At 41.7% G+C, this 26,414-nt stretch overlaps 2 protein-coding genes across 3 annotated transcripts in view; one reads left to right on the top strand and one right to left on the bottom strand.

Moving 5' to 3' along the window:
- Nucleotides 1-1,820: 1,820 nt before the first annotated feature.
- On the top strand, nt 1,821-9,019 carry LOC111663268 (synaptogyrin-3-like). Of its 2 annotated transcripts, none has more exons than XM_023417400.2 (4): nt 1,821-1,995; nt 4,047-4,281; nt 5,825-5,970; nt 7,962-9,019. In XM_023417400.2, exons 1-4 carry the CDS (start codon nt 1,891-1,893, stop codon nt 8,187-8,189), a joined length of 714 nt encoding a protein of 237 aa, XP_023273168.1. In that variant the 5' UTR covers nt 1,821-1,890; the 3' UTR covers nt 8,190-9,019. The 2 variants fall into 2 exon arrangements, with proteins under 2 accessions (XP_023273168.1, XP_023273169.1); XM_023417401.2 differs by lacking the exon at nt 7,962-9,019 and adding an exon at nt 6,117-7,952.
- Nucleotides 9,020-9,363: 344 nt separating this feature from the next.
- LOC111663297 (voltage-dependent T-type calcium channel subunit alpha-1H-like) overlaps nt 9,364-26,414 on the bottom strand; it is a 42,680-nt gene continuing 25,629 nt past the window's right edge. The window contains exons 17-35 of the mRNA XM_023417459.2: nt 25,496-25,807; nt 24,891-24,991; nt 24,431-24,554; nt 23,568-23,636; nt 23,187-23,371; nt 22,975-23,101; nt 21,577-21,702; nt 21,338-21,427; nt 20,693-20,885; nt 19,516-19,667; nt 19,291-19,400; nt 19,058-19,191; nt 18,895-18,965; nt 16,509-16,587; nt 16,035-16,156; nt 15,340-15,654; nt 15,096-15,246; nt 12,700-13,259; nt 9,364-12,017 (exon numbers count right to left, since the gene is read on the bottom strand). Coding sequence (XP_023273227.2) covers nt 11,313-12,017; nt 12,700-13,259; nt 15,096-15,246; nt 15,340-15,654; nt 16,035-16,156; nt 16,509-16,587; nt 18,895-18,965; nt 19,058-19,191; nt 19,291-19,400; nt 19,516-19,667; nt 20,693-20,885; nt 21,338-21,427; nt 21,577-21,702; nt 22,975-23,101; nt 23,187-23,371; nt 23,568-23,636; nt 24,431-24,554; nt 24,891-24,991; nt 25,496-25,807 — 3,726 coding nt within the window. The 3' untranslated portion in view covers nt 9,364-11,312. The remainder of the gene's footprint in view (nt 12,018-12,699; nt 13,260-15,095; nt 15,247-15,339; nt 15,655-16,034; nt 16,157-16,508; nt 16,588-18,894; nt 18,966-19,057; nt 19,192-19,290; nt 19,401-19,515; nt 19,668-20,692; nt 20,886-21,337; nt 21,428-21,576; nt 21,703-22,974; nt 23,102-23,186; nt 23,372-23,567; nt 23,637-24,430; nt 24,555-24,890; nt 24,992-25,495; nt 25,808-26,414) is intronic.

Here is a 26,414-nt window from a genome sequence, read left to right as displayed (position 1 = left end):
AAGTCATAGTACAGTAAGGCATAAAAATGTCAAAAAACAAATTATATATAGTATGTTATAAAATGTCAAAAAACGTCATAGTATAGTCTGGCATAAAAAGTCATAGTATAGTATGGCATTAAAATGTAAAAAAAACATCATAGTATAGTATGGCATAAAAATGACAAAAACCGTCTTAGTATATTATGGCACAAAAATGTCAAAAAACATCATAGTATAGCCTGGCATAAAAAGTCATAGTACAGTAAGGCATAACAATGTCAAAAAACATCATAGTATAGCCTGGCATAAAAAGTCATAGTACAGTATGGCATAAAAATGTCAAAAAAAAACGTCATGGTATATTATGGCATAAAAATGTCAAAAAACATCATTGTATAGCCTGGCATAAAAAGACATAGTGCAGTAAGGCACAAAAATATCAAAAAACGTATGGCATAAAAAGTTAAAAAAAAAAACGTCATAATATAGTATGGCATAAAAAAATTCAAGAAACATCATAGTATAGTATGACAAAAAAAATGTGATAGTATATTAAGGCATAAAAATGTCCAAAAACATCATAGTATGGCATAGTATGTCATAAAATTCTCAAAAAACGTCATAGTATATAGTATGTCATAAATTTCTCCGAAAACGTCATAGTATAGTATGGTATAAAATTGTCATAGTATAGTAAGTTATAAAAATGTCAAAAAACATCATAGTATTGTATGGCATAAAAATGCCAAAAAGCGTCATAGTATAGTATGGCATAATAAGTTCAAAAAACGTCATAGTATTACCTAGTATGGCACAGTATGGCATTAAAAGTAAAAAAAAAAAAAACGTCATGGCATAAAATTCTCAAAAAACGTCATAGTATATTATAGCATAAAAATGTCAAAAAACATCATAGTATAGCCTGGCATAAAAAGTCATAGTACAGTAAGGCATAAAAATGTGAAAAAATGTCATGGTATAGTATGTCATAAAATTCTCAAAAAACGTCATAGATAGAAAACGTAATAGTATAGTATGGTATAAAATTGTCATAGTATATTAAGACAAAAATGTCAAAAATGGTCATAGTATAGTATGTCATAAAAAATGTCAAAAAACATCATAGTATAGCCTTGTATAAAAAATCATAGAAAAATAAGGCATAAAAATTTCAAAAAACGTCATAGTACAGTAAGGCATAAAATGTCAAAAACATCATAGTATAGTATCGCATAAAAATGTCAAAAAACATCACATGACATATGATCTTCCAATTAACTCAATGCGCATGTCTTTGGATTGCGGAAGGAAACTATAGTTCCCAAATGAAACCCATGCAGGTTGGCGTATTGGGTGAACATGTAGCTGGCATGCCTAAATCGGTTGTCCTGGAGACGAAGCCTCTTGGAAGGCACACTGGTATGATCTCATATGACTTCACTCCAAACAGTGCGAGTGAGTTCACTCAAATCTTGGCAGAAACAATTCTGTCCTGCCAAATTATTGGTAGGGACATGCCCCTATCGCCCATATGCAAACCTACGCCCTTGATGATATGATTCCATTGAGTGTTAATAAATTATCATACAAGTACAGCCCAGCCCTAATTAATATAGCCTACCTATTGCAATAGTTTATTATGGGTAATGTAAGTTTGACTATATAGGGGGCAGGTGCTCTTCATGAGCCTAAAATCTCCTGAACAAAAAAAGAAAAAAATATATTACAATTTTAATTTAAAACCGTAATGAGTGTTCACAGTTAATTCTGCAGCAGCCTGTGATCTGCTTTCGGTGACGCGGTGTGACTTCACACGGAGGCTGGAGGAGGACGCCGCCGCTTCGCGCAGCTCTCTGACCGTCTCCTCTCGTTCTCTCGGCAGGCGTCAGGCTGCAGAAACCCGGAGGGATGGAGCCAGCGGGCGCGTACGGCGCCGGGAAGGCCGGGAGCCTCGCCTTCGATCCGGTTGCCTTCTTCACGCATCCCCGGACCATCCTCAGACTGCTGTCGTGGGTAAGTCTCCTCCGCAATGTGTCGGTTATCATCAATGGACGGGCCTACCTGCACCCCTCCTCTCTGTCTCTCTCCCATTCACATTCTTTTTTATCTCTGCCTCCCTCTCTGCTGATGTGTCTTTTATCCAGTCAGGTTGGGATTAAGATAAATCGGTATTTTTATGAAAGGCTGTGGACGTTTGAGTTAAAGCTCTGCTGTGAGATTCATCTCAGGATCGTATTGCAGAAATCATTTCAGTGATGCAGCTTGTGGCTGGAGCTTCAGGACCAGCGTCTGATTAACATACATATCTGGGGCCTCTTTGTGTCTGGATTGCGCTAATGTGAACGCTTTAGATTTAAATGCCCCCCAACCAGAAGGTAACACATCTCTTGTCGTTTCTGTGGTGTGATGCTGTGCAGCTGTGAGTCACCAAACAGCCTCTAATTTGCACTGAGGGAACAAGGAACAATTTGGTATTAAAGGAGACATAGCAAGTTAACAGCTGCACATCAAGCCTCTGTCTCTGTGTCTCATAATTCAATTCAGTTATTTGTCAGAAGCAATTTTCCATTCCTTCTTGAAACAAAGCATATAACTGCAAAATGAAATACAGTGTAGTAAACACACAGTCAGGTCATAAAGAGGCACTTCACGTAAGAAAAATATAGAGATATTACAAAATGGAATAGGTCAGTGCAATAAACAATGTGACACATAGACCTTACAATAAACAGCTGTAGGTAGAGATTAGGACCGAAACTCATGATTATTTTCGCAAGTAATTGTTCTATAAGTCTATAACATATGAGTAATACTGAAAAATGCTTGTTATGTCACACAAACCCTTCAAAAAGCAAATATTTTGAATTTATTATCACATCATCAAAAGACAAAGAAAAGCAGCAAATACCCTCAAATTGGAAGCAAAAACCAGAGTCTTGTTGTTTGTTGTTGTTTTTTTTTAAAGAAAAATCAGCTCTAATAGAGAAATGGAAGATTTTGTAAATGAAAATTATGTTTTCATATTTATTTTGCTTGCTGTTGACAGTCTTTTATTGTCACATATTCTGTAGGTACAGTCACTCAATGAATGTCTTAGATTACCATGTACATTTTGTAAGGACTTAAGTAAACATCTTAGTAAATATCTTAATAGGATCAGTTCACCCTAAGTATGAGACAATACCTTTAAATGTGCCCTTTCAATGTGTGTTTTCTTGTAAAGAGACAAATGCTATGTTTACATTTAATGTTTGTCACTAAAACATGTATCTCACAATGTCTCATGTGCTGTTACGGTTGCATGTGCCTCCTCTTGTGTGTGCATGATAAAAAACGAAACAGGGACACACCTGTAAAAATATTGCTCCATAGCACTACTGGTGGTCAAAAACTCCACATGGTAGCTTTAATATTTCAGCTTACATTCTCCCTACGTAAATTAGTATTTGATCAAATTATAACAAGACTAACCTGAGGGCAGAAGAGGTAGAAATCAGGGCCTGCAGCTCATTTTGCCCCTTTGCATTAATCAAACTCTAGTAAATGGGATTTTGTCTGTGGTCCTCAGAATATTGTTCCTGGAAAGACACGGCTTGTCAGTTCTTACCAGCAGTGGACGTCTCAAAATCTTTGCAAATAAAACTGAAACTGCATGGTTCAGGAAGGTGTTTTGTTAAAGTTAGTTAAATTTTGTTTCTTGATCCCCACTTCACCAAACTGTATGACAATTTATATCAACTTATTCTACAGCACTTATACAGCATTACTTTCCCAGATAATCTCTAAAGTATCTGGACAGCTAGATGTACCACCAGGGGTAACTCATGAAAATATGGTTCTTGGTTTGTTTTTTGTAATTTGGGTGAACTACACCTTTAAAACTATTGCATGACTAACATTGTATCTTGAAAACAGCTTCTCTCAGCACAGCAGCAGTGTTTGTTTGTACTGGTGAGTGTGTGTGTATGGCATGTATGAGGAATGAAAGGCATTCATACACCAGTGTGAGTTCATTCTCTTTTACCTGTTAGATAATAAACCAGCCCACGTGTTTTTCCCTGCAGGTTTTCTCCATAGTGGTGTTCAGCTGCATTGTGAATGAGGGCTACATCAACATTGGCAGTGAGCGTTTGCTCTGCATCTTCAACAACAACGCTGACGCCTGTAACTTTGGTGTGACTATTGGCGTGGCCTGTTTCCTCGGCAGTATCTGTTTCATGATCCTGGACGTTTACTTTCCCACCATCAGCAGCGTCAGGGACAGAAGACGCGCCGTCCTGCTGGACCTCGTCTTCTCTGGTATGAATAAACACAAACATCATGGAGCTTGTAGGTATGTGAAAGACATACAACTGGACCAGATTAAAACAGAATAAGGTAAAGCAAATTCCGGGTAAAATCAAACATTTCACCAATGTGTGACACTTGCTATGGCAACCAGTTAGCTTAGCTTAGCACAAAGACTGGACACAGGGGAAACAGCTAGCCTGGCTCAGTAACAAAAGCAGACTACCAGCACCACTAAAGCTCACAAATTATTACATTATAGCTAATTTGTTTTATCCACATGAAAACAAAAGTGTAAAAGTGGCACAGTATGGTTTTATGTGGGGTTATGCCCTGCAGTCTCTCCCGGTCGTCTGTCAACCTCACAGCAATGACATGACCCCCTGGCTTTTAGTTTTCATGTATCCATTGTAATATGTCAACATCTGCTAGTTTGATTGTCACAAAATATTGTACAAATATTTATGGTTCTTAGACAAAGAATCTCAATCCCCTGACTTTTCCTCTAGTGCCACTGTGAGGTTGACATTTGTGGTTTTGGGTGAAATGTCTCAACAACTATTGGATTTGGAAATTGGATATAGACTCCAGATCTCAAAAGTGAAGCCAATGCGGAAGTGCCCTAAACCTGCATTCTTTCTAATGACCAGAAGGGGGCGACGCCCCTGGTTGCAAAAAGAAGTCAGATTGTTTAGAAATCTATGAGAAAACAATCCTACTTTTCCTAATGAATTATGGTTTCAGTGGTTGGTTTCAAGTCTTGCACAATACAGAAACAATTTTTAAGTTCTTGTCCCATTTAGAGTAAAATAGATGATAAAGCAGCATATGATTTAGGGGGTGGTCACCATGTGATATTGACATGTAGTCATGTTAGCCTTAGGATTGTAAGAACTTTGTTGATCCATAGGGTTAGGGTTAGAAATTTTATATGGCATTATCATCAGGTCAAACTTTTAATCTCTCTAACGAACAAATACCTGCAAAAGTATTGACATTCCCATCAGCCCCAGTTGTAGTTTGTGTTTAGCAAATGTTAGCATGCTAAACTAAGATAAAGTGTCTTTGAAAGCATGTCAGCATGCTGAAATTAGCATTCAGCTCAAATTGCTACTGTGCAACGACTCACAGAGATGCTAATATGACTGTAGTCTCTTAGTTTTGATGTTACATGATTTTTACTTGTAAATTTAATGAATGGGTTTCCATGCAAATATGCAAAATTTAGCCAAATTAAGTCACATTCATGTACGTCATGATTAATTCGCTAGGTCTGTTTCAGTTGCACTTTGTTACATTTTGCTTTTATCAATACACCAACGCACTAAGAAAACAAGTGGATTGAAACCCACCTGATGTTAGTGAATACAGTGAGAAAGTTTTGCCAGTGTGATTGTTAACAACAACTGAAACAATGTTATCTCTGTGTGAAGCAGGTTGCTAAATTAAAAGCAAATTAGGCTTATGAGAGAGAACAGGTTTTAAAGATAATCCGCATTACCTTTTACAACCTAAAGCCCCAAAGCCCTAAAGCCCCTCTTCGTCGCTCCTCCAGGCCTCGCCAGCTTCCTGTGGTTCGTTGGCTTCTGTTTTCTGGCCAATCAGTGGCAGGCGACCTCTCAAGACGAGCTGCCATTGGCCCAGGGCTCCGACGCTGCCAGAGCCACCATCGCTTTCTGCTTCTTCTCCATCCTCACCTGGGTCTGTATACTTAAACCTGTGTATACATCTGTCCTCTGTCTGTGTGTGTAAATTTATATGTATCTGACTTCATCATCATAATCATCGTCATCATCATATTTATGTGTATGACCAGGAGTGTGTGTGTGTGTATGTTATATTTTCAGGGTTATCAGTGTCTGCTGGCAATGAACACAGTTAAGAGCATTTCCTTCATGGAGGACAAGCAGAGGTTGCTGCCTAGCACCCCTCCCACCCTCTCTTTAGTCTAATACACACACACTCACACACTCAAAGTCCATTAAGTAGTGGGAAAATACGGCTGAGTGATGTGGTCTAAGCTGACACAACAATGTGAAGAAAAAAAATGATTTATGGATCTATATAACTATATGGATAATGAAGTTGATGCTCAATGCAATGAGCTGCAATCCACCGTACATCAGACAAAATGTAATCATATGTGTAAAACAAAAACTGCAAAGATTCATATTAGTTTTAATCGGGGGGGGGGGGTCAAAGAATAGAACTTACACACACTTCATGACCACCACTTAAGTCCCCTTGACCAAGGCCCTTAACCCTCAAAGTGTGTGAACACAGTTCCAGCTGAGCTGCTCAGAGGGCGCTCAACTGGAACTGGTCAGACTCTGGTTTTACTGGGAGGTTTTCTTGTGTGAATGTGTGTTCGACCGTGTGCGTGTGAACAAGGTCTTCCTGAAAAAGAGAACATTGTTCCCAGTGATAGCTCCTTTGTTAAATTAAACTTTAAAAAGAAATTGCAATGCCACAAGGCATCACCGCTCAGACAGAAACCGACTGATTTATTATCCAGTGGTAACTCAATGGAGCCTTTTAAAATATCTCCACGAAACATAAAACAGCCATTCATCTCAGTGTCAGAGGATGTGAAGAGGTTAAACTGTAATTGTGTCAAGGATGTACAGTATGATACAAAAGTTACTTTTACTTTTAGTCAAGTCATTTTTCCCCCCAACAGTCCTGTGGTAAATCATTCCAATATTCTTCTGTAGAGGATTTATAGCATGTGACAAAGAACGAAATCAATTTTCTTTAGACTTTCGATACTTTTTGAGGAAGTCTTCTGATTTTACACATTAAAGTTGGTTTACTAGTCATGAGGGGGACAACTCAGCCTGTGAAAACATTTGTTTAATGTTTTCCGGCTTTCTAAAGTCTGAGAAAATGCCCTGAGTGATTTCACTATTGTTGATTTAATCTGAGTTTGGAGATTCATTTTTAACAAAAACAAACAGAATGGAGAATGGAGTTTGAGAAATGTGGTTGTTTACTAACTAGCGAGGCTATATGCTCTGAAGTTGCTTTATGGGAAATAGAGCAGCCAGCATTTTTGGAGTTTGACACAAACTATATTCTCAAAGTCAGGACACAGTGGTCTCTGCTGCTATGATTTAGTTTCTTCAACCCTCCTCTCCTGTTTGTGTAACTGCACTTTTACCCAAACTGAGCACGTGTGAAGGTTTGTGTAATAGAGCTTTTCCATTGCAGGAACTTTACATGGTGTAACTGTTCTCCATCCACTTTGGAGATAAGTTCCTGGAGCTCAGTTTCTGCACTGCTCAGGTGATAATAATAAATGCAATTTCTGTACATTGTACTGAAGTACAGTACTTGAGTAAATGAACTTCATATATATATATATATATATATATATATATATATTCCACCACTTTGGTCCAGACAGAAATATCTCAAAGCTATTGGATGGACTGCCATGAAATCATACTGACTTTGGTGATCAGTGACTTCCACTAAACACTTACAAAACTAATGATGTCCTAGTTAAGTTTTTCAACTGAATGGGGGACTTTGCGTTTCACTGCCTTCAGTTGATCTTTAACATTAGTCTGCAGTGAAAAAGCGGTAAACAGTAATCATGCATTTCTAATGCAAATAAATCAGTGTGTGACTAACAGTCTGCTAATGCCTGTGTGTGTGTGTGTGTGTGTGTGTGTGTGTGTTACTAACAGGCTGTACTGACGCTGAGCGCACTGCGACGCTTCTTAACCGGCAGCAACACAAACTTGTTCACATGGCAACACCTGGAGCCCGCCCCCTGCAACGCTCGAGCTACACCGTACCCCATTGCCAACGGTGCTACCATAGTAACCACCAACCCCTATCAAGCCCCGCCCTTCACTGAAACCCTGGACCCCCAGAAACTCACACAGCAGAGACCCATGGCTCCGGCCTTCTAGAGACAGACAGATGGACAGACAGAATGAAAGAAAGAGGAGGTGTGAGTTGTACAACACCGCACGGACAACTTCCTGCCTCGCTGTCTAGTGGCTTTCCATCCTCTCCTGGGACTGGCAAGATTGTGGGTCGTGTGATGTATGATCTATTTTCACCATGGCAACTGCTGGCTCAGCTTAGTTAGTTGTAACTCTCTGTGTCAAGAATACTGTCTTATGTCCCTGCACACACACACAGGTATCGACGCACGCAAATACAGCTGTACTCACTCACACCTGGAAACAGATATACATGTACACCTGGAAACACATGTATATACACCTGGAAGGACACACACACACACACACACACACACACACACACACACACACACACACACACACACACACACACACACCTTGACTGCATGTTCATATGGTGAGATTAACATAGATGTAGATCAGTGATGATGCTCCATCTGCCTTATTAAGGGACACAAGGTCTTTAGTGAAAGAAATATGGAGGACAGTGAAGCTCGTTTTGTCTGCTTCTGTTTGTCCTCAGTCAGTCTGACCAATCACAAGCTGCCCTGCAGACATGCGGCCTCCCATTGGCTGAAATGGAGAGAGCTATGTAGTTTGACCAATAGATTGTGAGCAAACAAGCGAGGGTGGCCCAGAAATTGGTACATTTTCTTGGCAGAGAAATAAAGGCAGGACAGCTTAATGCATTCTGAACGCTATAGTGTTTCAGTGTGAAATATTCATGTGATTAAATATTTTATTGTGATATGCTGAAGTGGTATAATGAAATATGAAAAAATAAAATCTATCCACCACCACCACAACCACCATCAGAGCTGTGAGTCTGCCTTTGTTCATGTCATCTTTAAAATAATTTCCTCTTTGCTTCTTGCAATGTGAGAAACAGTTTTGAATATAACTACGTATTGAGACCAAGATCCAAGGATGTGTTAGGCATATTAATCAACATCTGCTGCAAGACCATAATTAGATAGGGTACTCGAGTTTTGTCTAATTCATTAGCAGCAGCAGGCTGCAGCTGTGTGTTTTTTATTTTTAGATTAAACAGCTCATGTTGAAGGAATACAGCCGCTTCCACTGTGTGTGTGTGTTTTTGGGGTTTTTTTATATGGGGGGGGGACGACAGATTTAGAAGCAATGTTAAAGAGTCAAATGAAAGTCAGAAAGGAAGTGGTTTTATTCCAGCACTGTCCAATCATGTTACTGCAGGTGAGCTTCCTGTATATGACTCCCTGCTTCCAAGAATCTGCAGGAACATTATATAATATTATATGAACATTTGCATCATCCAGAGTCATCATCATTATCATCCTATAACACTAACATCATCATCATCCATCCTCATCATCGCCACCACAAGCAGATAAAATGACATTCAAAAATGTAGAAATTGACCTTTGTAGTTCTCATATCATCACCGCTGTGTTAATAAAATATAATCTTAGCCTTTTTTCTACAAAGTTTACACATCGTTGTATCACCGGAGTAAAGCCCTTCTGTACATCTGCTTCAGTCTACATTTCACCCCCGCACCCATTATACAGAATAATCTCTACAAACCTCCGGCAACACGGGCCAGCTTGGGCTGCAGACAGCAGGGGGCAATCTATCTCTGCAGACCTGCGATCACATGCTTCACACTCACCTGCGTCTGAACTACCTCTACCCTGAGTATACTAAGACAGAGAAAAGGAAAGTGGAGGGGGAGTGAGAAAACTAAGCTGTCTGATCATTTGAATGGGTGGGATCAGGTAAAAGCGAGGTAGAGACTACTAAAGCCTAGGTCACACTACAGGATTTATAACTCAGAGGCTCCGACGGCAAATTGATTTCTCTGACTGTCAGTGTAGGGTGGATTCAGGCGCTGGAGGAAAGTCCAAGAAAAATCAAAAACGTATCAAGGTTTCCTTAGACTGTGATGTGAGAATAATCAGGCAACATCCAGTGGCAGTTTACTGTAGGTCAAGAGGTAAGAAAAATTAGACTAGAGGTCATATTTTACAGCTAAAAACTGCAGCTTGGTTAAATACAAGATTCTCATTTTTCTCCACTTTCAACAAGCTGCTGTGCAATCTGTTTTTTGGAGGAATATTTCTTTTATAAAATGGCAAGTGTCCAGCAGGCCACCTAAGTGTGCAATTACAAATTTAGCAGTTTTATATAAAAAGGCTTTAAGTTTATCATTTAAAAATCCATTTCTTTTGTAAACATAAACTGCAATTTCTGCACCACAGAGCAATATGTGAATATGCGATATGTGAGACTTTTATTAGCAGTAAACAGCTCTGGTAAATTAGAGAGAATTAAATGCTGTGTGTAGATGTAGCGTATATCGTTTATCCAAGAGCAGCAACTATTCTAATAATTAATTAATTATTAGCTCAATTTTCAAGCATGATGATTTGTGACTTTCTTTGTCTTAAATTGTAGTGAATTGAATATCTCTGGGTTGTGGATTTTTGGGTTTGAAGACGTCAAACAATGTTTTATAGTCTTAAACAATAAATAGACAAAATAAACTGCAGATTAAAAATGAAATAATAATCAAAATAATCGTTAGTTGCAGTCCCTGGCTGTGTTACCTCTTTGTCTACATGTCTATATGTACATGAGCAGATCAATCAGTAACTTAATCGGTGTTGCACCTTTTGTGTGATTTTGTCTTGTACTCTGACCTAGGCTTGAGGTGCAAGGTTAAGGATGAGAGTGAGGGCAGAAAGAGAAGCGCAAGCAAGGGGAGGGGTTAGTGTTTGGGTAAATATAGCTGCAGAGTGACTACTGTGTATGAACTAAAGCTAGGACTATGATAGAAGAAAAGGAAACATCTTCTTGTGTGCATCTTGTGTGCAAATAGCACTGAGGGGGTAAAAGTCTTTGAACACATACACACTCATACATACACAGTCTCAAAGAGTTCCTCTCAAACACCCTGTGAAAATCCTGTGATTGGACGGGACAAGGCGAGGGGCGTGGCCTGAAACAGGAAACAGGTATCCTTCCTGTTTTGGACTGCGACTCCCGCCCCTCTCGTGTGCTCCAGCAGCACGTTCGTTACCTCCACTTTAGAGAATATCCACTCCATCCACCCGTCGCTGGGTTTGTTCAGTCGTCCACAGAGCTCTCCTCCGGCTGATTAGGAGAGAGGGTTGTGGCGTCAAATGATAGAGTCCGCCTTCTCAGCTCAACACTGCTGTCCATCAGCTGGGTTGCCATAGTAACTGGCTCCTCCCCCGGCGGCGGGCTCATCCTCTGCTTCCTGTTCCCGCCCGACACCGGGGACACTGATTGGCTGAGGCGGCTCCTGTGCTCCCCGGGGCTCGGGGTAAGGTGTCTGCTTTTGTGTGAGGAGCTGGGAGGGCGTTGTGTGTGCGAGTGAGTGTGAACAGAACTGTTAATACGGCTGACTTCCTCGTCAGCGTCGTCTAACTGGGGGCCGGGGTCAGAGGTGGGGCCGGGACTGGCCGCTCTGGAGCTACAGAGCGGGGCTGATATGGTGGATTCACCGCCGGGGACCTTCAGACTGGACAGGCTCTGCGGGCTGACAGGCCTCTTCTCGTCATCTGTTTCTGGCTGCGAGCCGCAGATGGCCCGCTCAGGAGGTACATGTTCTTGTCCGGTGGTTTCACTGTGGCTCCGGCTGTGGCTCCTGCATGAGATGACCCTCTGGGGGTGTGTATATTTCAGTGTGTGTACACTGGACGATCGCTGGCGTGGTGGCGTGGAAGAGACAGCAGACGCAGTGAGGTGAGGCTCTGCCAGATCGTCAGCTGAACCGCTCTGATCCAGAGAGTCAGAGCGCACTGCCTCCTGCAGACACAACACACGCACAAACACACACACATATACACAGGATTCATTATGTGTTGGATAGATATAAAAAGGATTGAATACTATGTGGTAGCTTGGCACAACAGCAGCTGAAGAACAAAATCTGTGAATGCAATCGATTGCAAGTTAAGTGTGTACTGCCTGGTGCTTGCAGGTCGACCTGGATCAAAAGATAAAATGTAGTGTTGGAAATGGAATGAAAACATAATTTCTAAATAATGTATGTTCATTTAATATCATGATCTTCTGTGCGGAAACACAATTTTGTAAGAGTTTATTATCTGGTCCAGAGTTTCTGATCATGAAACAATTCCTACACATCTACACTGCAAAATCCAGTCCTTGTAGGTGGGTGGGTGTATGAGTAGTTGGGATTGTAAGGACTCTGTAAAAGTTAAAAAATTATAAATAAAGTCTGAAAATAAAGACTGAAATACTGAACAAATTGGCACCTACTTTGCTTCCCCTCCCCCAAAACCTGCTAATCTAATTGATTTTCCATACTGTACAGAAATGAACTGAAATCAATAGCTGTCTGGAACAGCAGGAAAAATCATCTAAAAACTCTGAAACTGTACAGCATGTATTTGAAAATGGTAAAAAAAAAAAGAAACTATACATAGATATACGTACAAGAGACGAGAAGGTGATAATAACGCACCTGTCTCCGTAACTGTCTGCTCGCAGTGCGTAAAGACGCTGGTCTCCTCAGAACCGAACTCTCTGGGACGTAGGAGGGACTCAGCTTGTTTCTGTCTAAACTGTCTTCAGGGCTGAGCCAATAAGAAGGACGTCTGCTGGCACTGTGGGTGGGACTCAGTCTGAGTGACGGATGTCTGTCTATACTGTGGCTGGACATGAGTTTAGGCCTCTCTGTCTTATGTTCTTGATTCAGCCTGTATCCATCTATACTGTGAGCAGAGCTGAGTCTGTGTCTGTTTATCCGATGGGCCGGGCTGAACTTGTATCCATCTATGCTGTGAGCTGAGTTAAGTCTGTGTCTGTTTATTCTGTGAGCAGGACTAAACCTGTATCCCTCTACGCTGTCAGCCGGACTCAGTCTGTGTGGGGAGTATCTGTCGATGCTCTGAGAGGTGCTGAGGCAGATCATCGGCCTTGAGCTGCGTCCAGATCCCAGTGAAGCGTGGCTTATGACGGGCAGAGCTCCTGGAACCTGCAGCAGAGAGCCGCCTCCACTGGAGCCCAGAGATGACATGGAGCCTGCAGAACGTTAATGTGACAACAACAAAAAATAAAAAAGCACATGGATGAAAGGAAAACAACAGAATAAGGTACATATTTCTAAATCAGAACCAGAGTCAGCTTCATTGGTTAAGTATGTGTACAGATACTGGGAATTAGACTCGACTTACTGACAGTTAAAAGAACAACTTCAGAAGACAGATATAAATGGACACAAATCTAAAATAATGACAACAAAGCTGAAAGAAGATAGGCAAACAGAAACATTTAAGAACTGTGTGCGTACAAGCAGGTGAAAAATCAAACAATGACTAACAACATACAATGTCTATAAATGAGTTTTTGTGTGAAAATTGCATCCTCCTTGAAAGGGTGAATGATAATCTATATTTTTCTAAACTCCTGATCCTATTGACAAGTGTTGTCCGTGCACACAAAGCCTGATGCACAGTAGCTTATCTCTCCGTGCCGTAGACTTGCATTGTTGTCCATGAAACACGTGAATGAGTCTCACTGGATGAGTGGCATGTTCCATCATTACGGCGAAAAATGGGCACAGTAGTTTATCTTGACTCAATGCATACACTGTCCTGCTGCTGTAAACACTCAGTAGAGCACTAAATGTGTATTAATCCCCCACTGAAAATAGACCCCTAAAAATACACTCAAGTATTTTCTTCTGTTTCAGTAACATTTGCTAAATGCCCTTCTGTTTAAGGGCATATTTAGCCTTTTTAACAAATTATAGTCATGACCTTTAAAATTAAATTGTATTCAGTTGGAACAAATGGACCTGGAGGCCCCAGTACCACAGACAGAGTAGGGAAATTTGAAAGTATTGAGAGATGAAATATCACATTGTTGTTTCATGGGATTTGACGATAGTAATAAATATATACACAACTAAAAATATTTGAAAAGGTGTCAACCTTTGTTTTAGAATTTTGTTTTGTGCCAAATTCTTCATCATTAACTTAATTTACTTAATTAACCTAGCTTTCCACTTAACAAAGGGGTTTATATTTATACAGGATATATTTTAGTGTAGAAATATAACATGGAGTGCCTGAGTCTACGTCATCATGGGAGGTTTTCAGAGCTCAGGTAGAGTGGTACCATATAATCTTTTTGACCAGATCTCATCTGAAGGTTTATAGAACCTTTATTGTTTATTTTTCTAGTTATAGTGAATAATCGGGGCTGTTGTGATGGAACATACTTCGTTCTCATAATAAATACTGTTTATTTTATGAATACCTTCGGATCGCTTTGTTTCCTTGGTCCGACTGCAATTCGGAGCGCGCCTAACTGCAGGCATCATACGTGGAGCCTCAAGGCATCGTACGATTGCCTCTGCACAGTGTATCATGGGGGATTGTGAGTAGAGTTTTACATAATTTAAAAAGACATTATTAATAAGATCTCTTTTGGACTTTATTTATCTCTATAAACGTATTATTATTATTATTTTCTAGTAATTCGTTTTATTTTAACTCAAAACTCACTGTTACTCTTTTTTGATTTGGTGATGACGCAAGCTATTCTAAAGTGCCTCTAGGGTGATATCCTCACCTGAAAAACTAAGGGTGGAATAGGACCAGCAGCCATGGAAAAAGCTAACATCACTAATATACTTTGCAGACATATGCTAGGCACCACCAATTTGTCACTTATTATTAAAAAATATCTTCTTCTTTCAGGCTTTTAATAACAGTGCCACTCAGTGTCCCACATCACACCTCAGCTGTCTTCTAAGATATTCATGGAGGCAATAATCTTTACAGCAATCAGTTAGTGGTTATAGCACAGTAAAACCTGCTCCTTAATTTAATTGGCTATAAATAACTGAAGTACCTGAGTAGCTGTAGCTGGAGTAAGCCTCGTGGCCAACAGGAGGATGAGGGGAACATCTGACTGGCTGAACGTAGCTGTCGCTGGGGAGAGACAGCATGCGTCCCATGCTCAGCAGGTTGCCATGGGAACACTCGTCATCCTCAACCTGCACCTGGCACATGAGATCATCACCACTGTCATTGTCACCTCCACTCCCTTCCCCTTCCACGCATGCAGAAATACGAACACTCACAGTGTGCGTTACCTGAGCAGGTGCGTCCACGTTTGGCCCCAGGTCTCCGCTCAAAGATGCAGCACTGAGGCGACGGTTGGCCTCCTCCCTCTCCCTCTCCCTCCTCTCCTCCCTCTCCCTCATCTCCTCCCTCTCCTTCCTCTCTTCCATCTCCTCCAGCTGCGCCTCCTTGTTGCTCTCCTCCAGGTGCTTCATCAGGACGGCTACGACCACGTTGACCAGCACAAACTGAGCCGTCAGGACGAAGGTGACGAAGTAAATGGGGGAGATCAAGGGCAGGTAGGTGAGGCAGTGGCGGTCCTGCGGGCGACACTCACGCAGGGTGTCCTGGAGGACACGGATAAGGAAGAGACTAAAGATTATGAAGCAATGAAGACAACTGATAATAGACAAAGGGATTAAGGTGATTTTCAGGTCTATTAACGCAAACCATTGTACTTCCTCTCCTCTCCAACAGGAGGAGATGTTGAGCTGAGCGTGAAAGGACGGTCAGACCGTCACAGAAGAATAATACACTCTCCCAACCCTCTAATGTCAGCAGCTCTTAGTCTGTCATAAAAACAGTGGTCTGCTCTCTGCTTAATGCAACGCCTGCTCATAACCGATGCTTTGAGACACACAGATATGCACAGACACAAACATGGACGTTGCCGTCTATCCATCTCCTTAAAAACTCCCACAAAGCAGTGGAGAGAAAGAGGAATAACCTTCATAATCCCATTCCAGTTGTCCCCGGTAGACACCCTGAAGAGTGTGAGGAAAGCCATGCCAAAGTTGTCGAAGGTAGCGTGGCGACTAAGACCCTCACATGGGTTCTCGTCTGAACACTCTGAAAGAGGATGAAAAGAGGTAAGAGAGTGTTAAAGGCAGCTAGTGTGGGAGAGGAAGTCGAGGGGAAAGAAGAGAGAGAATTGTTCTTAGATTAGAGCACTGATTAGAACAATGATTCTAAATTGACGTAATTAATGTATGTAACACAACAAAATTTATTCATGTTACGTAATCCACGGATATCTCACCAGTGTCAGCTGAGGCACACACGCACACACACACATCTGCACATCAGCACCGATTCATATGCATGCACACACGCTAACATGCTCACACACACACACACGCACACACACACACACACACACACACACATGCATGCATGCATGTACACGCACACACACACTAACCCAGTTTTCCAAAGAGCTCAACTCCCAGAGCTGCATAGATGAAGAACAGCAACATGAAGAGCAGACCCAGATTCCCCACCTAGACAGACGTATTACACGCACACACAGATATATACAGTGTATGATACACAGAAAAAAAGACATGTACAGTATACATCAAGAGAGACGCAAGCATGCAAACAGATAGAGAGAAGCCATAGACAGAGACTGCTAAGCCTTACTGCATTGATGTTTCCTACTTCTTAGAAACTAACAGGAGCCATCCTGATACCTGGAGTTGAATCATATCTCAGATTTCAGTTCGAGAAAACAGAGGTGCACTTTCATAGCCTGGATCCAGCCCTGATGAATGACAAACACGCCTGTTTATTCCAATTACAAAACAATTCACATGGACCTGGCTTTCCTTCCCGCATGGTAGGAGGAATGGAGATGTCTAATTACATGATGGATAGACTTATTGATGAAGTGCAGGGGGAAAAGCACGCGGACACCGCTGCAGAGACCTGGCTTCAATCCCTGGGAGTGATGTGTCACTTCAAAGACAACTTTGTGGATGGGAAGGCAGTGATGGGTATTTTGCTGCCCTAGAGATTCCCGCTTTCCTGGTTTGTTGGAACACCTGCATAATACCGTGAAGCTCCACATGATTTTGCAATTACCCATTCTAAATTTGTGAGGAAAAATTAAAGTGGTTATAATTTAACTGAAGCTCAAAAGCAGAACCTCGCCTCAAACAGTTTATAAATGTGTGTTTGTCCTTGTTTAGCGTGCATCACCCTCCCTGCCCCTTTCTCTCTGTACTTGCTCATCTCTCATAGGGCCCCCTGAGGGTCCGCCAAACCCGGAGCTGAGGTAGATCCTTCCTGAAGCCTGCCCCCACACCGCAGCCATCATCAATCATAACTCACACATTTCATTTTCAATAAGAGTCTAAGGCCAGGCTAACAGCTGGAACTACAAGGGTTCAACATGGTCACTGTCTTAGTTAAAGCTGTTTGCATGCTAACATTTTCTAATGAGCAATTAACACAAAGTACAGCTGAGGCTGATGTGAATGCCATTAGTTTTGCAGGTAATTGGTCATAAACCAAAGAAAAAAGCTTTTGACCTGATGATGGCGCTAGATAAAAAGTTAAAGGTTCAAAGAAGTTATTACAATTCATCTTTTGGGGACATGAATGTCTGCACCAAAGTTCATGGCAATTCATCCAATAGTTATAACTAAAAATCTTCCTAAAACCTCATGGTGACACTTGAGGAACACAATACATATACAATACACAATACATCGAATAGCTCAGTTATGTCAGTCTGGACCAAAGTGGTGGACCAACCAATTGACATTGGATGGCATGGGTCACCTGGGATGGCAAAAGTTTGAACCATGCCTCATAAATCACTCTTGTTTGGACAATCAAGCATCGAGGCAGAGGGGAAAGGGACAGAGTTGTTCCAATACTGATACTAGCAAAACTAGATCGGGTATTGGACAGCAGGAGTCTATGTACTGATCCAACACCACGTAATTTATTAATAAACTTGCAATAAAACGGCAGTTTTACCATAAAACAATTCTTCTTTGCTGCTCTAAAACAGTAGCCTACACAGGAAATTGCATCGTGCAGCCAGCGAATGGCAACTACTGTTTTAGAGCAGCGAAGAAGAATTTATTTCTGGTAAATAGTCAAACATTAGCAAAATTTGGCAACATGTTACACCAGTAAAAAGGCAACTTGTACAGTATGCAACGCAAAATGTGGCATTCTATGGCATTCATGAATCGGTTCACGTTTAAGGGTTTAACCTGAGCCATGCTATACAACAATGACAGCAATCATATCACATCCATACAGGGTTAGTAGCTTTTTTTTAATGCAACGGTCGGATGAGCGCAGAACTGGTATTGAGAAGGGAAACATGGCATCGCAACATCTCTACTGCCGTGATAACTTGACAGGATTTTACAGTCCTGCCTCAAAGGAGAGTAAACTCCTGTGTGGTGTCTTTGTGTTTGATAAGCTTTCAGACTGCACTTTCAAATTCTATCTTCTCACAGATAAGCAGAACAATTGCACCAAAGCAGCCATGACGTTATGTGTCATAAAGTTATGATATTTAACTGGTGATTTATCAGCCACACTGATAAATTTAAGAATCAGCCGTTAGCCTTTAGCTAAACAAGAGGACGCCTGCTTGTTTAGTGGTTATTTCGGTGTCACTGGGTTAACACCGACCAGCAGGGGAAATCAGTGATGTTAGGAAATCCTGTGGGAGGCGGTCAGTGCCAAGCCTCATAAATCGCTAAATAAAACAAGCCGTCTGCATTTCATCAGATCTGGAAACCAGGCTAGTGCTTTCTCACAGCATCAGTGCTGCCTCTTACCTGAGGCAGAGCTTGCATCACTGTGTCCAACAGAGCTCTCATTCCTGTAGCCATCTTCAACAGCTTCAGCACTGAAACATTGTAATGTGTCAGCTCCTCTCATACTCCCATATTATCATGTTTGTTTTTGCGTTTCTGTGTTTGTGTCACTGTGTGCGAGTACCTCGTGTTATCCTCAGGACTCTCATGATGCGTATGATGGTGGGGTTGATGGGCAGGGATGCATTCAGGTCTATTTCCTCTAACGTGATTCCCATGATGGACAACAACACAATGGCAAGGTCCAGCTGGTTCCATCTTGACACACACACACACACACACATGCACAATTTCAGTTTCTCTAAGGAGGATGCTGTATTTTTGTAAGTCTTTGAGTTCCCGTGAGGGTGTGAATACCTCTCTTTGAAAAAGCGACGCAGGCCGAAAGCGATGAGCTTGAGAATGGCCTCGATGACAAAAACCACCGTGAAGACGTAATTGCAGTACTTGAGTATCTCCTCGAGGTACTGCAGGACACACAGACACACTTCAACAACCCGCTGTAGCTGCACTGTCCCATCGCATACTGCTTCATTACTATGGTTCTAGGACAGGTGGGAAGAAAGGTGTTGCCATGGTTACCTTAGGCTGGTTGTAGTGCTCCATGCTCATGGTGAGGAGGTTTGTGAAGATGATAATGGTGATAAAGAGATCCAGATAGTGGCTGGTGCACACGGTGTGGATGGATCGACGCAGTGGGGAGTAGTCGGCGTAATATGGTTTCTCCTGGGCCCCTGCATCACACACACACACACACACACACACACACACACACACACACACACACACAAACACACAAACACACAAACACACAAACACACATGGTCATTAAAATTCTTCTAATGGAAAAATATGGTATGGGCTATGAAGTCACTGATGAAGCGGGTGCCAAGTGTGTGCATGTGTGTGTGTGTGTGTGTACAGACTAAAAGTGCCACCTCAGGAATTCATTCCTATCCATCATGCACACACACACTCCATGGCACCTCAAGGTGTCTTTGGGCAGAAAACCCTCGCTGTCCGCTGCCAGACAGTTAACTGACTAAGAGGAGAGCACTACTAGAGATTACACTGCAGGGAGAGAGAGAAGGAGAGTGAGATAGAAAGGAGGCAGAGCGAGAGAGGGAGTGTGCAGTGGCGTTAAATGTGTATCCGAGTGTAATATAGGCAGAAATTATGCACCTACTCATACAGTATGTATGCGGATAAAAGAGGTTTATCGTGTATGACTGTAACATTACATCTACTTCTTTATTTTTTTACTGTATGTTTACTCTGGGGCTGATTTGATGCTAAAGCTAATGCTATATGAATGTAAAGACGAAGTCAATAACTCCTGTAGGCATCATTACATAACGAAATTAATGTCAATTTTCAATAAATACAGGCATTTATGTACATTCATTACAGAAACATGAAGAGAAAGCAGAGAAAAGAGTCGCACATAAGCTGTGAGTGAGACGCCCTAGTCATTGGCGGAGTGGACAGTGACACACTAGCTAGAATGGCAGTGGCTCATCTCTGGCAGCTGCTGTGTAGCCAGAATGAATTGGACACTGGGAATAACGTTGTTGTGGCTGAATGGGAAGCAAAATCCCTGCAGCTAGGTTCCAAAATGTTGTGGAAAGCCTTCAAATGAGTGGAGTCTGTTGTAGAAGCGTGTTTAACAGTTTCATACAGGTGTAATGATCAGGTGTCCACATACTCTTGGCCATGTACTGTATGTCTCCCACCCCCCTCCCCTTTCATGCTTTCTTACTTCTCCTCCTCTTCTCCAACCGCCGCTGTCGTTTCTCCTCCCTCAGCCGTGCCTCCTCCTCCTCCTGCTGCTGGCGACACTTGTGAAAGTTTTCCACCACCACACCCACAAACATGTTGAGCACAAAGAAGCTGACGATGAGGAGGAAAGAGATGAAGAACAGCAGCATCCATGGGTTGTTGTTCCTTATCGGCTGCGGTAGCAGAGACAGAAGGGAGGAAGAAGAGGTGGGGAGGTAGCGTGGGGACAAAAAGGAAAGAGAGGTGAACCAAAGAGTGACGAAAGAGGGTGAGGAGGGGCGGAGAAGAGGAAAAGGAGAGAGCATATAAACAAGAAGACAATGTAAGTCCTGAGTCAGCACTGAAACTGCCAGCACTGTCAACTCACATCTATTTATCCTTCTGCCTTTTTTCTTTCCTTACACTTCCCTTCTCCCCTGAAATATTTCCTCCTTCTGCTTGAAACAAACAAAACCAAATGGAGCCGAAGAACGACACAGAACACAAACTGAACTCAGTAAAATGCAATATACACTGGATAAACGGTTTGTATGTTTCCTTAGTGCTCATTTCTTTAATCCACAAACATTTTATATTTTCCAGTGTGTGTGTGTGTGTGTGTGTGTGTGTGTGTGTGTGTGTTCACCTGCTGATCCACTCCCACAGCATCCAGGCCATCATACATGATGCTGACCCAGCCGTCTTTACATGACAGCACAAATAGTGACATCAGCGCCTGGAAGAGTGAGGCACAGGAAAACCAGCGTCATGCTATCAATCAGTTCGTAAGAGCAGGTGTCAGTGATGGATGTGTGTGTGTGTGTGTGTGTGTGTGTGTGTGTGTGTGTGTGTGTGTGTGTGTGTGTGTGTGTGTGTTTGACAAACCTGTCCCAGGTTGTCAAAGTTGTATTTCCGTCGATCCCAGCGGTACCCTGCCTCCAGACACTGGCTTTTATTGGTGATGTTAGTCACATCGAGCCCATCACAGTAGAAGAACTTCCCCTTAAACAGCTGCACACACAGACAGATGTGTGCACACATGAAAACACATGAAAGAACACTGTAACCTAAAGGTAATGTAAACAAAGCTTGACGGAGCGGAGATAAAATTGATGTGTTGGTGTACAGTAAATTACCCAGCGAGTGCCTACAGGCCTACTGTATGTTACAGCTGAAATATCCCAGTACCATCTGGTCCGGCCTGCCTTACAAGCACTGAAACACTCCAGCATGGGGTGTTCTAATTAGAAGATAATCCAGTGTGTTTTTGAGAAATATGCTTGAGTGTTAATATTAGCTCCGGCATTCATCAAGCGTCAGTTCCTGTGCAGGCTTTAAATCTGAATAGTTGCAGGAAGATCTGCAAAAATGGAAACTAGCAGAAAGAGGAGGAGAGGCCTTTATATTTTAGTACAAAAGTACCACTGGAAATTTAACATTTTACACAGTGGTTCCCAACTTTTTCTGGCATGTGACAAGTCTCACAATATGCACGTGAGATTTGAGCAGTTTAACCAAAGAGCAATTTTTCCTTTTTTCATTGAAATGTTTCCTGCGAGCTGTAAATGCTTCAAGAGGTGAAATGATCTGAGAAAAAAGGAGTTACGAGCCAAAAGAAGCATAATTTTGTTTTGCAGAAATGTTTTTCTTCTTTCTTATATCTTTAATTATTTGAGACCCTTCAGATTTATCACGAGGAGGTTGGGAACGTTGGTTTTACAACATGGTAATGTTATTGATTGCCCATTTTTATCAAACAGAGCTTGTAAATTTTTTGTTTTTATTTAAAAAAGAAAAAAAGAATTCGTAGTTTTTTTAATATTTGAAAAATAGATGAAAATTAATAAATAAAATTAATGAATAATAAAATGAATTAACTAATTAAATGAATAATACAAAAATCCAGGTGAAAATCGGATTTAAAAAAAATACATTCTCAGCACAATCCCCCTGTAGCTGAACTACTGTTTTCAGTTACTTCCAGGGACTCTGGTGCATAATCAGCAGCTCATTTGCATTTTCTCCCAATTTTTCTTTTCACTTTTCATTACCTCGAGCATTTTCTGAGCTCTGCCTTGTTAATTTTAAAGCACGGTGATCAGGGTTTTCTTGCAACAGAAAATACAACAAGCTTTGGATGTTTGGCAACATTAAACTGTGTGGCAATGAGTTTAAACTCCAGGTTTTTCAAGGAACATCAGTAAAAAAGCTGAACTGCTGAGGCTTATCTTCAGCCAACAGTTAATGAGCAGGGAATAGCTTAAATACAGCCTAAATGTTTACCTGGACTCCTAATATTCCAAAAACGATGAAAAAAGCACAGCAGATGAGGACAATATTCCCAATAGGTCTGAGGGATGTGATCAGAGTCTCCACCACCAGTTTTAGACCTGGAGCTCGACTTATCACCCTGCAACACACACACAGTTACACACAAATGTACACCAGATAATTTCAATTGAATAAACATAAGAGAAAATCTCCCATGCACCCACCTGAGAGGTCGCAGGGTGCGGAGCAGACGAAGGACACGGAGGATGCCTAAGATTCGATTACCTCCTGCTGACGCGATGGACACCAGGATGTCCACCAGCGATACAAACACCAGCAGCCCGTCTAATATGTTCCAGCTGCTCTGGAGGTACACACCGTTTCCAAAGTACAGGCCCATAGCTAACACCTTATCACACACACACACACACACACACACACACACCGCAAAATTACTGAAATTATAAAATAATATAAGGTGTAAAATGAGACTGAAAGCAATTCTGATCCCCACCCAGGAAGAAAATTGCCCTTTTATAAGTAAGATGAGAAAAATGGCTTTGGAGTGAAGTGCTTGTTCAGAAAACGTGCACTCTGATAGTTACCTTGATCATCATTTCACCCACGAAGATCACAGTGAAGATGTAATTGGACACACTGAGGAACACCCGCTCCTGTCACACACACACACATGCGTGTGAGAGTGTGCACAGACACACATAAAGAAGCACATTTAAGGGTTTTGTTGTCCCAATAGCTTTAGCTTTGATTTTGGACTCAACCTAATTATAACGTGTTACATAATGAGTCGAAAAAACGACTGCAGCAGAAACACAATGTTGTGTGTGTGATCTAGTACTTCCATAATGGTGAGGACCAATTTCTGTAAAGAGCAGTTTTAGGGATAAGACTGGATGTTAAAGTGACAGTTAAAAATACTTATCTTAAGTGAGTTTATTTGTATAGTACCTTTATAGCACAACATTTAAACAACATTTAAAAACACAATGAAGTTGGAAGTAACATCAATAAATTAGACCAGAGCAGAAAAGAAATGCAGCTTCATTGCAAAATTACAACCATTAAGTTTAAAGGTGCTATATGTAAGTTTTCTCAGCCATCCAATGTGGTTTCTAGGCCGGGGCTAGGTGGTTAGCGTGCTAATTTCAGTAGAGGTAAAGATGTGATAGAGACAGGAGTTAACACTGGTTTTGCTTTCCACCACTGCAGACAGCTGTTGGCGAGTAAAGGAATGAATTTTGATGCTGAACCTAGACTGGGAAGGATACAGCTATTAATGCTAACGCTAGCTATATAATAGCAAAACGTACAAATAGCTTCTGTAAGTTAAAGCCTGGGGTTAGGCATGTTGTTACAGTGCTGCTGGGGAATGCATTACACTAATGAGAGTCCTCACAAGTATAGAGATACAAACGTGTTAATCCATGTGTTTGCATGTGTGTGCTACCATGCTGTTGGGCTGTATGTCAGGCCTCTCCAGTGCGATGGTGATACAGTTGAGGAAGATGAAGAGGAGGACGACATGGTCGAACATCTTGTGACTCACGACCCTCTGACACCACAACCTGAGCCTGAAGAAAGACACAACGGTAGGGAAAAGAGCATCATCAGCTACTCCTCTATATCTTATATGATTTGTACTTATAACACACCACCTACATCACTGCAATCGCTGCATTTCAAAATAATAGTGTGTATTTTTACACTTGGCCAGTTTTAATTGATAAAAGTGAAAATTTTACAGCTAATCTGTGGCTGTAACCTTCACACCTCAACTGTGAATTTTCACACATGCTGTGGTTTAAGCCACCTAGGCCGCTCAGGAGAGTATCAGGGGCGGTGTGTTCATGTGTGTGTGTGACTGCATGTGTGTGTGTGTGTGTGTGTGTGTGTGTGTGTGTGTGTACCGGTTTTGTGGAGAGAACAGATAGAGGGACCACTCTTCATGCTCCAGGCACCACTGAGGCTCATATGGCTCCAGCATCTTCTTCAGCTTCTTACATAAACTCTGAAAGGAACACACACACACACACACACACCACATGCGCGCGCACACACACACACATTTGCAAATACACATACTTAAATACACAGTTAAATGAAATATGATTTTTCCACTTTGTGAGCTCATTGTCTAAATCATTATGCTGTGAATTTTAAGAGGTGATCTTACACTGCATATCAGTGCGTGAGTAAATCTTCCAACACAGCAGAGGTTTTTCAAACAATGTTCCCAGTGTTTTCTCATAATTTAGATTCAGCTAATTAAATATTACGTAAGTGTCTGAGGTCACGAGGGCTGGAATTTAATCCTTTGTAAGATAATTAATTAGCAGTTTTTGAACTTTTGAACATGCCTGAAAAAGCTCTTTTATCAACTTGCTTTAACTAAAAATAACAGAAGCAGAACACCATCAAAACAGGTTTTTCTTAGGATGTAACCATGAACCAGTTAAACAGCCTAACATCTATTTATCAAATAAATAAATAAAACAAACGCCCGGAGGTTCACCTCTTCAATCTCTTCCTCCTCCTGATCACTGAGGTAATGTGTCGCCAGGGGAGCTTCGTCGTAGCAGTTGTCGGGGAGGTGAAAGGTGGTGCCGTTGCAGTCGGGCGGGTGAAGCATGGGCACCTGTAGGTACTCAGGCTGGTCCAGAGACTGCTCCCTGCTGCTGAGGTTGGAGCTCGTGTGTGTGTCAGACAACAGGGACTCCATCTCTCCCGACTGGCTCTTCCTGTGGAGGCTGGGGGCTCGACCGATGCTGGTCCAGCTGGAGCGGCGGCTCTCTGGCCCGCTGTCCCACATAGACTGTGTAGACACCTTTGAATAACAGTAGCATCTGGTTGGATTACTGAAGGATTGTTAAAGTGCAAATAAAAATTACATTTTTCACAGATTACTAGCAACGCTGTAGAGCAACATTTTCATGAATCAGTCTCCGTTTTGTTTTTATCTCATGCTCCAGCCACAGCTGGAGTCTTAAAAACACTATAGAGACGTGGCTTGTCCCCAGTTCTGATTCCCATCTTGACCAGAACTGTGCAGCTCTAGTGTACGATGACAACACATCCCTAATGACTGCAGAGGGTGGTAATGCAAACGCATGATGCATGCTAGAGTTCTTCGAATTGCTGGAGCCAAACTGAAGCAGACCTGTGGAAAAACCTACCTGAACCCAAATGTGAGACAAAGAAAAACAAAGAGATCCAATTCAAATGGATGTGAGGACGTTCAGACCGTCTGAAATAGACTTCATTCAAAAGACAATCCACCAAAACAGACCTTAATAGAGAGGGAACAGCAACACTGACAATAGCATGATGTGCCACCAATTAACAACCAGCGACAGTTGAAAGCAGTCATTTTTCCTGCACTGCACAGGTTCCACTCTGTCACACCTCAAAAAACACATTTTTCTCCTGTCATG

Source organism: Seriola lalandi, unplaced genomic scaffold (assembly GCF_002814215.2).
Source record: "Seriola lalandi dorsalis isolate HSWRI2012SDOR001 ecotype SW California unplaced genomic scaffold, Sedor1 jcf7180002054574, whole genome shotgun sequence".
In the NCBI taxonomy this organism is placed as follows: Eukaryota; Metazoa; Chordata; class Actinopteri; order Carangiformes; family Carangidae; genus Seriola; species Seriola lalandi.
Note: the sequence above shows the minus strand (reverse complement) of the source record. Positions and strands in the feature narration are given on the sequence as shown.

What these genes read in the sequence shown, in the direction of transcription:
- LOC111663268 (XM_023417400.2), top strand. Translation starts at nt 1,891, where the DNA reads ATGGAGCCAGCGGGCGCGTACGGCGCCGGGAAGGCCGGGAGCCTCGCC. An exon ending in GCTGGACCTCGTCTTCTCTG is followed by an intron (nt 4,282 to 5,824) that starts GTATGAATAAAC and finishes TCGCTCCTCCAG; the next exon opens with GCCTCGCCAGCTTCCTGTGG. An exon ending in TCTTCTCCATCCTCACCTGG is followed by an intron (nt 5,971 to 7,961) that starts GTCTGTATACTT and finishes TGTTACTAACAG; the next exon opens with GCTGTACTGACGCTGAGCGC.